Source organism: Rana temporaria, chromosome 3 (assembly GCF_905171775.1).
Source record: "Rana temporaria chromosome 3, aRanTem1.1, whole genome shotgun sequence".
Lineage (NCBI taxonomy): Eukaryota > Metazoa > Chordata > Amphibia > Anura > Ranidae > Rana > Rana temporaria.
In genome coordinates this window covers 453988115-454002968 of record NC_053491.1, presented here as the reverse complement: position 1 = coordinate 454002968, position 14854 = coordinate 453988115, and the positions used below count along the sequence as shown (strand labels likewise).

General features: G+C 43.8%; 1 protein-coding gene across 1 annotated transcript in view; it reads right to left on the bottom strand.

Moving 5' to 3' along the window:
- LOC120930564 (serine-rich adhesin for platelets-like) overlaps positions 1 to 14854 on the bottom strand; it is a 56208-nt gene that overhangs the window by 20480 nt on the left and 20874 nt on the right. Inside the window, exons 3-6 of the mRNA XM_040341739.1 lie at positions 13005 to 13088; positions 8123 to 8241; positions 4222 to 4283; positions 2046 to 2179 (exon numbers count right to left, since the gene is read on the bottom strand). Of these exons, the coding sequence (XP_040197673.1) occupies positions 2046 to 2179; positions 4222 to 4283; positions 8123 to 8241; positions 13005 to 13088 (399 nt within the window). The remainder of the gene's footprint in view (positions 1 to 2045; positions 2180 to 4221; positions 4284 to 8122; positions 8242 to 13004; positions 13089 to 14854) is intronic.

The window sequence follows — 14854 nt, the reverse complement described above, 5'->3', positions numbered from 1 at the left end:
TTTTTTTATCAATGAATGCAAAGCGTTCTCTGATTGGATGAGGTGGCAAAGTATGTCACAATCCCCACCTCATCCAAAGCATTTTCTGAATGGCACCCATGATGAGGATCCAACCTCCAGAAGTGAGTGGAGATCATTGGAGTAGAAGTGTTTATTACAATGATTTCCAACTTCCAGGGGTATCGGTCAGGTATGCTATACACCAGGGGTGCCCAACCCTTTGAAGCGTGAGGGCCACTTAAGCGACTTGGTAACCGATTGCGGGCCACAATGATGGATGCCAGTGACATTTAGTAATCTGTAAATGTCAATGGTGTCAAAAGTGTCCGACCTGTCCGCCACAACGTCGCAATACTGCAAAAAGACGCAGATCACCGCCATTACTAGTAAAAAAATTAAAACGCCATATAAATGCCATTAATCTATCCCCTATTTTGTAAACGCTATAACTTTTGCGCAAATCAATTAGTATACGCTTATTGCGATTTTTTTTCCAAAAAAATGTAGAAGAATACATATCAGCCTAAACTGAGGGGAAAAAAACGTTTTTTTTAAATTAGGATATTTATTATAGCAAAAAGTAAAAGATATTGGGGCAGATCCACAAAAGAATTACGCCGGCGTATCTATTGATACGCCGCGTAATTTTAAAGTTCCCGCGTTGTATCTTTGTTTTGTATCTACAAAACAAGATACGACTGCATCTGCGATCGATCCGACAGGCGTACTAAGACTTAGTACGCCGTCAGGTCTTAGGTGCATTTTTCCGCTGGCCGCTAGGTGGCGTTTCCGTCAAATTCCGCGCCGAGTATGCAAATTAGCTAGTTACAGCGATCCGCGAACGTACGTCCGGCCGGTGCAATTTTTTACGTCGTTTGCGTTCGGCTTTTTCCGGCGTATAGTTACCCCTGCTTTTATGAGGCGTACTCTATGTTAAGTATGGCCGTCGAATTTTGAATTTTTTACGTCGAATTTTTTGCGTAGAATGACGTCACCGTCGTAAACATTGGCTTGTTCCGGTTAAATTTTGAGCATGCGCACTGGGATACCCCCGCGGACGGCGAATGCGCCGTTCAAAAAAAACGTTGTTTACGTCGGGTCAGAACGTATTTGCATAAAACACGCCCCCATCACATCTATTTGAATTGCCGCCAAAGCTACACTACGCCGCCGTAACTTACCGCGCAAATTCTTTAAAGGATTCCCAAAAAAAAAGTAAGTTACTGCGGCGTAGTGTATCTTAGATACGCTACGCCCGACGCAAAAATGCACCGATGTACATGGATCTGCCCCATTGTTTTTTTCAAAATTGTCGCTCTTCTTTTTATATTGAGTGCAAAAAATAAAAATCACAGAGGTGATCAATTACCACCAAAAGAAAGCTCTATTTGTGGGAAAAAAGGGACGTCAATTTTGTTTGGGTACAACATCGCACAACGGCGCAATTGGCATATAAAGCGACGCAGTGCCGTAACGCAAAAAATGGCCTGGTCATTGGGCAGCCAAATCTTCACGGCTGAAGTGGTTTAGGTGTCAGCATACCAAGACATTTTGGACAATTTCATGCTCCCAACTTTGTGGGAACAGTTTGGGGACGGCCCCTTCCTGTTCCAACATGACTGCACACCAAATTTGCCATTCAAAGTGTGACAGCGCTGGAAGCTGAAAACTGGCCTGGGCAGGTAGCCAACCGCAATATGTATATATATATATATAGACGTTGCAGCTTGCAAGTGGTTTACTGGAGTTATGGCTGAAGCCATCAGCCATAACCCTGGTATTTATTTTTTCAGCCAGCGACTGGCTTTCTCATGAAAGCGACCCGAGCATCTAATTAGCTGCTGGATCACTTTTAGAAGCAGCAGAAGGGGTAAAGGGACTTGCAGAGATTTGCAACGGCACATAGATGAAAAAAATAATCTGATGAGTTATAACCCTCCCTTGCTCTATACAAAATGATAAAAAATTATTTTGCTGATAAGTCTACTTTAAGGCAAAGCTTTCTTTTTCTATCAATCTCTGAGCCACAGAGCCGCCCTGGTTACCTGGACTGCTGGATGTGCAAATGGTCTCATTGAAACATCTCTGCAGGAGCTGCTCCGTTTGTTTTGTCTCTTCCATATAATTTCTGAAGTTCACCCGTAACAGAACCTCGTGATCCACAACGATACTGCCATTCCTAGAAGAGGAATATCAGAAAGCAGAACTATTGTTATGTCCATTGACTGTACCAGAATAATGTCGCCCCACTGCTGCCATTCGCCGGTACCGCCAACATTTTTCCAGCAATATTATGCCACAGTTGCCGCTCTTCATTGTGAGTGGGACAGCAGATCACCCAGGGAGAACAACCGGTCCCATGATACCATACAGTGCCTTGAAAAAGTATTCATACCCCTTGAAATATTCCACATGTTGTCATGTTACCACCAAAAATGTAAATGTATTTTATTGGGATTTTATGTGATAGACCAACACAAAGTGGCACATAATTGTGAAGTGGAAGGAAAATGATGAATGGTTTTAAAAAAATGTGCCCATTCTACTTTGTAAAAAAGCTCAAGTTCTGTCAGATTGGATGGAGAGCGTCTGTGAACATCAATTTTCAAGTCTTGTCACAGATTCTCAATTGGATTTAGGTCTGGACTTTGACTGGGCCATTCTAACACATGAATATGCTTTGATCGTAACCATTCCATTGTAGCTCTGGCTGTATGTTTAGGGTCGTTGTCCTGCTGGAAGGTGAACCTTTATCCCAGTCTCAAGTCTTTTGCAGACTCTAACAGGTTTTCTTCTAAGATTGCCCTGTATTTGGCTCCATCCATCTTCCCATCAACTCTGACCAACCAGCTTCCCTGTCCCTGCTGAAGAAAAACATCCCCACAACATGATGCTGCCACCACCATGTTTCACAGTGGGGATGGTGTGTTCAGGGTGATGTGCAGTGTTAGTTTTCCGCCACACATAGCGTTTTGCTTTCAGGCCAAAAAGTTAAATTTTGGTCTCATCTGACCAAAGCACCTTCTTCCACATGTTTGCTGTGTCCCCACATGGCTTCTCCCAAACTGCAAATGGGACTTCTTATGGCTTTCTTTCATCAATGGCTTTCCTCTTGCCACTCTTCCATAAAGGGCAGATTTGTGGAGTGTGTAATAGTTGTCCTGTGGACAGATTCTCCCACCTGAGCTGTGGATCTCTGCAGCTCCTCCAGATTTCCAATGGGCCTCTTGGCTGCTTCTCTGATGAATGCTCTCCTTGCCCGGCCGGTCAGTTTAGGTGGACGGCCATGTATTGGTAGGTTTGCAGTTGTGCCATACTCTTTCCATTTTCGGATGATGGCTTAAACAGAGCTCTGTGATATATTCAAAGCTTGGGATATTTTTTATATAAACTAATCCTGCTTTAAGCTTCTCCACAACTTTATCCTTGACCTGTCTGGTGTGTTTCTAGTCTTCATGATGCTGTTTGTTCACTGAGATTCTCTAACAAACCTCTGAGGGCTTCACAGAGCTGCTGTATTTATAATGAGATTAAATTACACACAGGTTGACTCTATTTACTAATTAGGTGACTTCTGAAGGCAATTGGTTCCACTAGATCAGGGGTCTCCAAACTTTCTAAACAAAGGTCCAGTTTACTGTCCTTCAGATTTTAGGGGGGCCGGACTGTGACCAGTGGGAATAGATTTTTCTTTCTGGCATTAGTGGGAGTAAACAGTGCCCCACCTTTGGTATTAGGGGGAGGAATAGTGCACCATTGTTAGTGTCTATGGGAGAAACAGGACCCCATTTTTATTATCAGTAGCAAGAATTATGCCCCATTGTTGGTGTTAGAGGACAGAATGGTGTCTCATATTAGTGGGATGAATAGTGCCCCAAGGGCCGTATAAAGGCAACTGAAGGGCCACATCTGGCCCCCGGGCCGCAGTTTGGAGACCCCTGCACTAGATTTTAGTTAGGGGTATCAGAGTAAAGGGGGCTGAATATAAATGCACCCCACACTTTTCACATATTTATTTGTAAAAATAAATTAAAACCATTTATCATTTTCCTTCCACTTCACAATTATGTGCCACTTTGTGTTGGTCAATCACCTAAAATTCCAATAAAATACATTTACGTTTTTGGTTGTAACATGACAACATGTGGAAAATGTCAAGGCATACTTTTTCAAGGCACTGTACTGTCATTTCTGTAATCCAAAGAATATTACGAGTCTCACCTGGTTTTGTTGATTTTTACATCCTTAAAATTGGAAATCTTGCTGTTATAGAAAGCTTTTATCTGGAAAAGAACATAACAGCAATACATAAGATTTGGTGATAATCAACCAGTAGTGCCGAACACACAATCTGACTATACAATTTCTGCACAGTTTCCTTTAGATTTACAGTACCAATTACTGAGGTGTGAGGCTTGCCCAAGCAATGCATTCTATTTACATCCAATCAGTTAGACCTTCGATCTGCTTAGCTGTTGGGACTGTAAATTGAAGATGATCGTACAATCAGATTGCAACATGTGTTGCTGGATCATGTACATCACATTCGTGTTTATCAAACAAATGGGCCACATTGTATACTGACAGAAAAAGGAGAGGAGGGGCTAGAGTAAGAAACAGGGAGAGAAGAGAAAAGGGAGATAAAAGGAGAAAGAGGACAGTGTTGCCAACTGTCCGTATTTTTACGGACAGTTCTTAAAAATGGGCACTTTTTTCCCCCGTTCATAAATGTCCGTGATTGCGGGAATGTGCCAGGATAAACAGCCGAGATCGGTTCGGCTTGGAACTGCGCATTGAGATTGGAGGCAGGGGGTGATGGTGGCTGCTGTGGCACCGCAGAGGGGGATGGGTCAGGGGGCAATGGAGGCAGGGGGAGATTGGAGGCAGGGGGAGATTGGAGGCAGGGGGTGATGGTGGCACCACAGAGGGTGGGGGATGAAGACAGGGGTTGTTGGTGGCACCGCAGAGGGGGATGGAGGCAGGGGACGATGGAGGCAGGGGGTGATTGGAGGCAGGGGCCTGGGAGAGATTGCAGGCAGGGGGAGATTGGAGGCAGGGGGAGATTGGTGGCAGAGGGAGATTGGAGGCAGGGGGAGATTGGAGGCAGGGGGTGATGGTGGCACCACAGAGGGTGGGGGATGAAGACAGGGGTTGTTGGTGGCACCGCAGAGGGGGATGGAGGCAGGGGACGATGGAGGCAGAGGGTGATTGGAGGCAGTGGCCTGGGAGAGATTGCAGCCAGGGGGAGATTGGAGGCAGGGGGTGATGGTGGCTGCTGTGGCACCGCAGAGGGGGATGGGGGCAGGGGGCAATGGAGGCAGGGGGAGATTGGAAGCAGGGGGAGATTGGAGGCAGGGGGTGATGGTGGCACCACAGAGGGTGGGGGATGAAGACAGGGGTTGTTGGTGGCACCGCAGAGGGGGATGGGGGCAGGGGACGATGGAGGCAGGGGGTGATTGGAGGCAGAGGCCTGGGAGAGATTGCAGCCAGGGGGAGATTGGAGGCAGGGGGAGATTGGAGGCAGGGGGTGATGGTGGCTGCTGTGGCACCGCAGAGGGGGATGGGGGCAGGGGGCAATGGAGGCAGGGGGAGATTGGAGGCAGGGGGAGATTGGAGGCAGGGGGTGATGGTGGCACCACAGAGGGTGGGGGATGAAGACAGGGGTTGTTGGTGGCACCGCAGAGGGGGATGGGGGCAGGGGACGATGGAGGCAGGGGGTGATTGGAGGCAGAGGCCTGGGAGAGATTGCAGGCAGGGGGAGATTGGAGGCAGGGGGAGATTGGTGGCAGAGGGAGATTGGAGGCAGGGGGAGATTGGAGGCAGGGGGTGATGGTGGCACCACAGAGGGTGGGGGATGAAGACAGGGGTTGTTGGTGGCACCGCAGAGGGGGATGGAGGCAGGGGACGATGGAGGCAGAGGGTGATTGGAGGCAGTGGCCTGGGGGAGATTGGAGGCAGGGGGAGATTGGAGGCAGGGGGAGATTGTGGCACAGCAGAGGGGGGTGAAGGAAGGGGGTGTTGGTGGTAGAGGGGGATGGAGGCAGGGGGTGATGTGACTAAATAATTTGTCCTTATTATATCGAAAATAACAAAAATATGTTTTTTTACCTTAATATCTACCTTAAATCACATTGCTATTTGCCTAGCGTACTTGTTTGTAGCCTAAATACTGAAATGTGCACCTAAAAATGTAATTTAGTAACTTTTGTGAAATGCCAGTAAAAACATGTGTGCGCCAGTAAATTTTGGGTGTCGTGCCAGTAAATTTCAATCTGGTAGGTTGGCAACACTGAAAGAGGAGAGTAAGGGGGAGTAAGCCCCTGTTCACACCTGTGCGACTTTGAAATTGTGCTACTTCAGAGCCACACATCGGTGCAATTTCATTTAACAGAAGTCTATGCAAGCCGCCATGAAATCAGTAAGAAAGCACAGCAGGAACCTTCTTCATAATCACTGTGACATGAGTCGTGGCGATATAAACGGTCACATTGCCAACAACAGGGTGCGACTTATCTTATTGAAACTGTAAAATCGCATGAAAAGTCACTGTGATTAGGGTGTAAGGGTAGGGGAGATAAAAAAGGAGGGAAGAAGGCAGTGGTGTATTTAGGTTTTGTGCTGCCCTAGGCTTGACTAAACTCATGCAACCCCTAATTTAAATATGACCCACCCCTTCCTGTCAAGGTCACACCCCTTCCTGTTTAAGACCTGTCCTGAAAGGAGAGGAGAGGAGAGGAGGAAGGAGAAGAGAGGAGAGTAAAAAGAAGAAGAGAGGAGGAAGAAGAGGAGAGAAGAGAAGGAATAAGAGGAGAAGAGGAAGAAGAGAAAGGAGAGATAGAAGTAGAGAAGTTGGGAGACAAGGGACAGAGAGATAGGGTAGAGAAGATAAAAAGGAGAGAGAAATGAAAACAAAGAAAAGCACAAAGGATAGTAGAGAGGAGGAAAGACAGGATATAAGAAGGGAGAGAATATGAAAGTCGAAGAGAAGGGAGAAGAGAAAAAAGAGATAAAGGTAGAGGAGATAAAAGGAGAGTAGAAGGGAGAGAGAAGGGGAGGGGACATACGAGTAGAGGAGATAAAATGGATAGAAAGAAGAAAAGAAGAGCACAGAAGAGAGGAGGGAAAGGGGAAGGAGAGGAGATAAAGTAGACAAGGCAGAAAAGATAAAAGAAGAAGAGAAAGGGGAATATGAGGAGGGGGAGGAGGAGAATACAACATGGGAGAGGACAGGAGAGGAGAGAAGAGGTGAAAATAGAGGAGAGGAGGAAAACATAGGTAGGGAGAGATCAAGGCAGAGGAGATAAAGGGAGAGGTAAAGGAAAAGGTGAGAAACAAAGCAGAGAGGAGAGGACAGAAAGGGAAATAAGGGTAGGAGATGAATGAAGGGGACAGACAAGGAGAGGATTGGAGAGAGAGAGTGAACGAAGGGTAAAGCCTCGTACACACAGCCGGTTTTCCCGACGGGAAAACTGCAAGGAGAGCTTTTGGCCAGGAATCCCGGCCATATGTATGCTCCTTGCAGTTTTTCAGACGGAAAAACTGCACAAAAAAGAGAACTAGCTCTCTTTTTTCCAGCCGGCAAAACCAGCGGACTTTTGCCCGGCGGTTTTTGCCAGTTTTCCTATGGGAAAAACTGCGATGGAGCATACACACGGCCGGGATTCTCGACCAAAGCTCCTGAGCAGGTTCTCGGCTTTCCCCTCAGGATTTTCGACGGGAACTTTTCCCGTTGGATATCCTGCACGTGTGTACTGGGCATAACAGTAGATGAGGGAAGGGAAAGAGAGGAGAGAAGGGAAGGAAGGAGAAGAAGGGAAAGAGAGGAAGTTGGAGCAGAAAAGACAGGAGAGAAGAGAAGGAAGGGAAAGAGAGGAGGGTGGAGAGGAAATGACAGAGGGGGGAGATGAACAGGTAAAGAGAGGAGAGAAGAGAGAGCAGATAAAAAGGATTGAAAAGAAAGGCTAGAAGTGGGAAGGAAAAGAAGATAGTAGGAAATGAGACCAGAGGAGAAGAAAGGAAAGGAGGAGAGAGAATAGGAGTGAAAGGAGGATTCCTTCATAAGAAAACCTCTGTGAATCCTGTGTCATGGCTGCACCATTATTACTACTGTCCACAATCCTACCTCTTCGATGAATCGTTCTTGGAAAATATGGTATGACTGGGATGTTGTATCCTCCAGTTCTGATGTAAAAATCCAATTTTCCACATGAACTGTAACTGCCAGTTTGGTAATGACCATATCTGGAGAGAGAGACAGAAAGCTGGTTTAGTGATGACCATCATGGTCTCTTTACATCGGTGTAATCACCTCCCAGAAACAGTTTTCTAAGTGTGTAACTTTATGTCCTGCAGAAAATAAAGAGCCAACATGAGTTGTTTTACCGCACTGTCAGTCATGCGTTACTGTGGGGTAATGCATTTTAACCCATCTTACTGCAATGCAAAGTGTGAAGTTGGCTATAAAGTATATGTAGACCCAATCACTAAAGCCTCATATAACAATAAACATGTTAATCTCATTTCAAACGTATTTTTAATCATTCGAAATTTGCAGCTTTCACTAAAATAATGCCCTGGTAACTGTTACAGTGATAAATGTCTCACAGTTGTGCCACCCTGTCATGTGGGCTTTTAAAGAAGAATGCAAGGGGCAATTTCGACACACATAGAGTAAGTCTGATCCGAAATATAAGCAGCACCCTATGATCTGATAAGCCCACTGGACACTCTAATGCAGGGGTAGGCAACCTGGGGCCCTCCAGCTGTTGCAGAACTACAAGTGCCAACGTGCCTCTGGGAGTAATTGTAATTGCCAGACTTGAAATGCCTCATGGGAAATGTAGTTCCACAACAGCTGGAGGGCTACTGGTTGCCTACCCCTGCACTAATGTCACCTACAGAAAGCTTGAACATTGTGTGCTGGTGATGTCATGACTTGGGCTAAGGCCCCGTACACACGATAGAATCCATCCGCTGAAAAATCCCAGCAAATGGGTTTCAGCGGATAGATCCTATGGTGTGTACACTCCAGCGGATCTGTTTCCGCGGATATTTCTCCCCTGGGACGGATTCCAGCAGATCGAATATTTGCTGACATGCCAAACAAATCCATCTGCTGGAATCCATCCCAACGGATGGATCCGCTGGTCTGTATAGACTCACCGGATCCATCCGTCCGAAGGCATCCCCCGCATGCGTCGTAATGATTCGACGCATGCGTGGAATTCCTTATATGACAGCGTCGTGCACGTCACCGCGTCATAATCGCGGCGACGGCGCGACACGTCATCGCCAGAGGATTTCGGCGCGGATTTCAATGCGATGGTGAGTACACTCCATCGCATTAAAATCTGCTGAAATCCTCGAGAGGATTTATCCGCGGAAATGGTCCGCTGGACCGTATCCGCGGATAAATCCTCCCGTGTGTATGGGGCCTTATGCTTTAGCTGTGCCATCCACCATTTCACCATAGCACCCTCCTATGCCATGCTATGGTGTAGTGTTGAGCGGAATACGCCATATTCGATTTCGCGATATATCACGAATATATAGCCGAATATTCGTGAAATATTCGCTAAAATCGACTATTCGTGATATTTTATCAAAAAAATATTTTTGCGAAATTTCGCTAACGCGAATGCGAAACTGATTGCGAAATTTCGCTAATGCGAATGCGAAATTGATTGCGAAATTTTGAAACATTCAATTTCACCTGCCCTTTGGAAAAAGTGTGGTTTTACGTAATGGACCCTGCAACTAACAAGGTATTAATAAAATAAATACATTATTATATAGATTTGAGGGTTTACTTTGACCAATTTGTATATTGATTAGTTTAATAAATATTGAATAACCATAGATTTGGAAAATACAAGTAAACCGTTTACGTTGACATCTCTTAAATGTCTTTATATTAAACAGTTATTATTCTCATTAAAGAGGTGAAATGCAAATGATGACACGGGACAAAAGATGGAAAATTCTTTGAAGATGTGATACACTGGAAAAACGCACATAAACACTCCACTCTCTCCTATGACAACTGTTGTAGGAGAACTCTGATTGGCTCTGATGCAAAAGAAGGGCGGAGAAAGTATTCGCGAATATTCGGAAATCGAATATTCGCGATTGCGAATATTCGGCAACATAAAAGGATCGCCTCAGCTTAGCTACTCGGCCCAGGGTCTCTAATCATACCAGCAATGCTTTTAGACGTCGATGGAGATCACTAGGATGTGATCTGTTTTAAAAATAAAATTGAAAAAATACGAATATTCGGAATAGCGAATATTGGCCGCGAAATTCGAGTTATTTGCGAATATTTTCGAATATGCCATATTCCTAACGAATATTCGCAATGCGAATATTCGTGAGCAACACTACTATGGTGGTTTATTTCAACACACATTACACAGGCATGGTCCGCTGATGTCACTGTAGTGAAGTCATATATAGTGTAGTCCGGTTAGATAATTGATATTTAGGTATTAGTATGATGACTATAAGTTATGTTCCGCAGCAACACACCAGGCTCTCCAGAGAGTGCATTTATTTGACTTCCAATACAGAATAAAGTCCAAATTCCACAGATGATACGAATCCAACAGACTAATTCAAAGTCCCATTTGACTAGATCAGTTCTAGACCTGTGCCATATTCAGAGAATATACAGAGAATATTCTGAGTAACAAGATTGAACTCCAGAATTATATTCCCTATCCACTGAATAGCTGAGCAATTTGATTGGCCATCTTTGATCTACATCCTTTCAGAGTGACAGAGAAGACGGCTTCATTCATCACATATTCCTAATTTTGCATTCTTGCATACTAACAAGCTTCCTCCGACATGTGTAATTAGATTACAGATACAAAGATGGCCTGAGCACATCAGAGTCATTATCTGTCCCATTTGATATGCGTAGTAAATCTTGTTTGGCCCCTAACTCCTTTTGATATGTGTAATATGTGACCTGAGTACAGGTTTGATGTGTAAAATAGACTCATCCTGTCTCTTTGCCTATTGAAAATCAACAAGCGTCTTTTGATGTGTAACATGTAATTACAGGTTTGATGTGTAAATAGACTTATCCTGGAGATTTGCATATTGACAATCGACAAGCCTCTTTTGATGTGTAACATGTAATTATTTTAACAGGTACCAAATGTCAACTGAAATCTGGCCTGGTCAATTTTGGACTTATGCATAATAATGCAATATATATATATATATATATCTATATATATAAAACTCAAGTGTGTGTATGTATGTATGTATGTTCCAGCATCACGTCCAAACGGCTAAAGATATTAACATGAAACTTGGCACACATGTTACTTATATGTCAGCAACAAACATAGAATAGGTGGTTTAACCCTTACCCACCCCCATTTGCCATGGTCGGGGTTTTTCTTTAAAGTCCCATTCAACTCTATGGGAAATACATGTTACTTCATGTTCCAGCATCACGTCCAAACGGCTAAAGATATTAACATGAAACTTGGCACACATGTTACTTATATGTCAGCAACACACATAGGATAGGTGGTTTAACCCTTACCCACCCCCATTTGCCATGGTCGGGGTTTTCCTTTAAAGTCCCATTCAACTCTATGGGAAATACATGTTACTTCATAACTTCCAAACGGCTGTAGATATTTCGATAACACTTGGTCACATGTTACTTATATGTCCACTTAAACTATAGGATAGTTAATTTATCCCTTAACTACCCCCATTTGTGAGGGTCGGGGTTTTTGTTTAAAGTCCCATGCAAATCAATGGGAAATGTATGTTCCCACATAACTTCTGTACGCCTGGAGATATTTCAATAATACCTGGTACACATATTACTTATATGCCAAATAAAAATATATGATAGTTAAATTAACCCTTAACTACACCCTTATATAAAAGATGGGTATATTTATATTACTATGATTTTCCTCCCCAAAAGGTTAAGATAGGAAGACCGGGCAACGCCGGGTATTCAGATAGTATTATATATAATATCCCACATAAAAAATATAATTTGTTTGATCATATCCAATACTTTAGCCTTTTAAAGTTTTTCCATCATGGTAACCTCTATTGTAAACCAAATTACTGTTGATCAGTTGGTCACTGTAACGGGAGTCCCTTTTGGGCATAGGATGACTGAGAACTGATATCTCGGATTACATGAGAAGGGACATTAATGATAATTCATCTTTTGCAGGATATCTTGGAATATTACAGTTTGGTTAATTCTGTCCACAACAGGTCAATATAATGCCTCATTCAATGCTTAACATAGACTGTTGAGATGCTAATACTGTTGTGTGTCTATTGTACTAATTAAGTCTGTAAAGGTCAGATGTCTAACTTTTAGGTGTTAATTGAGTCTGGCTTCTGAAAGACATTTCATTGTGTGATGCTAATGACACTGTTTTGTGTGAAAAGTCTATTGATGATAGATGTGGCATGTGACTGAGCACCCTCTAAAGGTCAGACGTCTGTGTATTGTGTATCAGGTGTGAATAGCTTATTGTCGAAGACAGAACGTCTGACATAGGAATGTGTATTATGCAGGTGAATAGCTTATTGTCGGAGTCAGGACATCTGGGGGATAATTAACTCATCTCCAATCGTCATTATCTAAAAGAATGTGTAGGAAGCCCATTGTGTGATGTGGTGGGTGGAGTGTGTCTTTGTTCCTGTAACTACTGTAGCATGCTTTGTAACTGTATATAAGAAAGCTAAGGTACCATTAAAAGTATTCATTCATTTTGGAACCAGAAACAGAGCGTGTGTCTCGTCTTACTGGGAAATGAAATGGGTCCTGTCGGCTGGATTGACGGATAAGCTGTCGTGGGTTGGTGGAATGGAATATTGTAAACGGTGGTGACCATTACAGTCACCAGAGGGTGATTCTTCTTATGGGTTACAACATCTGTTACAAGATTTGGTCCATTGAAATTCTGACCAAAGTGATTGAATAATATTAGACAACAAATGCAGTTTACCTAATCTGATATCATCCTGAATGAACGTGCAGTTCTTTCCATACAGGTACTGGGGACAGAGACATCTCTTGCCCTCACAGGGTTCTGTGAATGAAGAACATGAGGATTAGTATAAAAAATCTAGATTTTTCAACAATAAATTGAAGGCTTGGTCTCTTAAGGCCCGTACACACGATTGGATTTTACGACAATAATTGTCTGATGGACGTGTTGTGTCGGATAATCCGACCGTGTGCATGCACCTTCAGACAATTATTGGTGGAATTAACGACAACAAATGTTGGCTGTTCATGCTCACCAACTGTCTGACAATCATTCTGTTACGTCGTATTATCCGATCGTGTGCACACAAGTCCATCGGACTAAATTCCAAAGTACAAACACGCATGCTCGGAACCAATGCTAAACATCAGACAACAATAGCAGAAGTTGCCTTAAGGTGGCGGTAAAGAGCTGAAAAAACACAAAGTTTGGTGTATATTGGCTGGAAATGTTCTGCCGTCTGTATGCAGAACAAGTTTACGCACAACGCCCTTCAGGCAAAAATCCATGGTCCGATGGAAATCCGATCATGTGTATGAGGCCTTGCTGATTAACCTGTCAGGAGTAGAGCATCAATCTCATATGGATTGTTCACCTGGCTTGGTGTCGCAGCTCCTACTCTTCCTGTTACCAACCTTTCACCAACTACAGATGAGCGTTTCAGACTGAAGAAAGAGAATGGAGCCTGTACTGCCCCATATCAGTCTACCAGATGTAACCCTTCGCTCTGCCATTGTCATTTTCCTGTGTAGTCACTTTTCTGCTGACTTGATTGGAAGAATAAAAGGCTAAAAGTATAACTAAAAGGAAACATTTTAATTGTTTTTTAGTTTTGGATAAAGTTGAGAATGATTAGTATTCTCTTTCAGGATTTTATTGCTGAAAAGGGAGATTTACCCTCTCTATTTGTCATGCTTCCAATGGGGAAACCAGTTTTGGTTGCATCCAGGCATTTCCTCACTTTTAAGGAGTTAATTCTCACTTCCTGTTTCGGCTATGGGACAGGAAGTGAACAGAGATCTCCACAGAAGTAACACCACCTTCTGGCAACTACAGAAGTAAGGTTCACACAAATACACACTTTAACTGACACAACAACTTTAATTACTTCAGATCCTCGCTATAGCTGAAAGACGGCTACAGCGTGATCCTAATTTGTCGGGAAGGCGTCCTTGGACGTCCTCCCATTCTTGTGCGGCCTGTGCGCCCCCTGTGGCGCGCTCTGTGATCAGCGATTCAATGAGACTCAGCTGACCACAGATCAGAGTAGGGGGTCGATCCCAACCCCTTAATACGTCATCAGCTATCAGCCAATGACAGCTGATCATGTGATGTAAACAGAGCCAGTAATTGGCAATTTTTTCTTCTCCCGCTGATAGCGTGAGAAGAAAACAAAATAGCCGATCACCGGCTGCTGTCAAAGGGACATCAGTCCCGATGAAGGAAAAGTTCACGGACAACGCCCCTTCGGACCAAAATCCACGAAAAAGTCAGAAGGAAGTCCGATCGTGTGTACAAGGCTTAAGTCACATGGCAACGTCTACTGCAAAAAAATGGTGTCCATCTTTTAGACACATAAGGGGATATCCTCCAACAGAATACCTGCACTCCCTAATGCCGCGTACACACGGTCGTTTTTTGTGATGAAATAAAACGACGTTTTAAATCATGAAACAAAACAACGTTTTTCAAACTTCATTTTCAAAAACGACGTAGCATACACAACATCATTTTTTCAAAATGCTCTAGCAAAGCGCGGTTACGTTCAGCACATACGGCGGCACTCTGTTCCATTGAAGCTCGCTTCA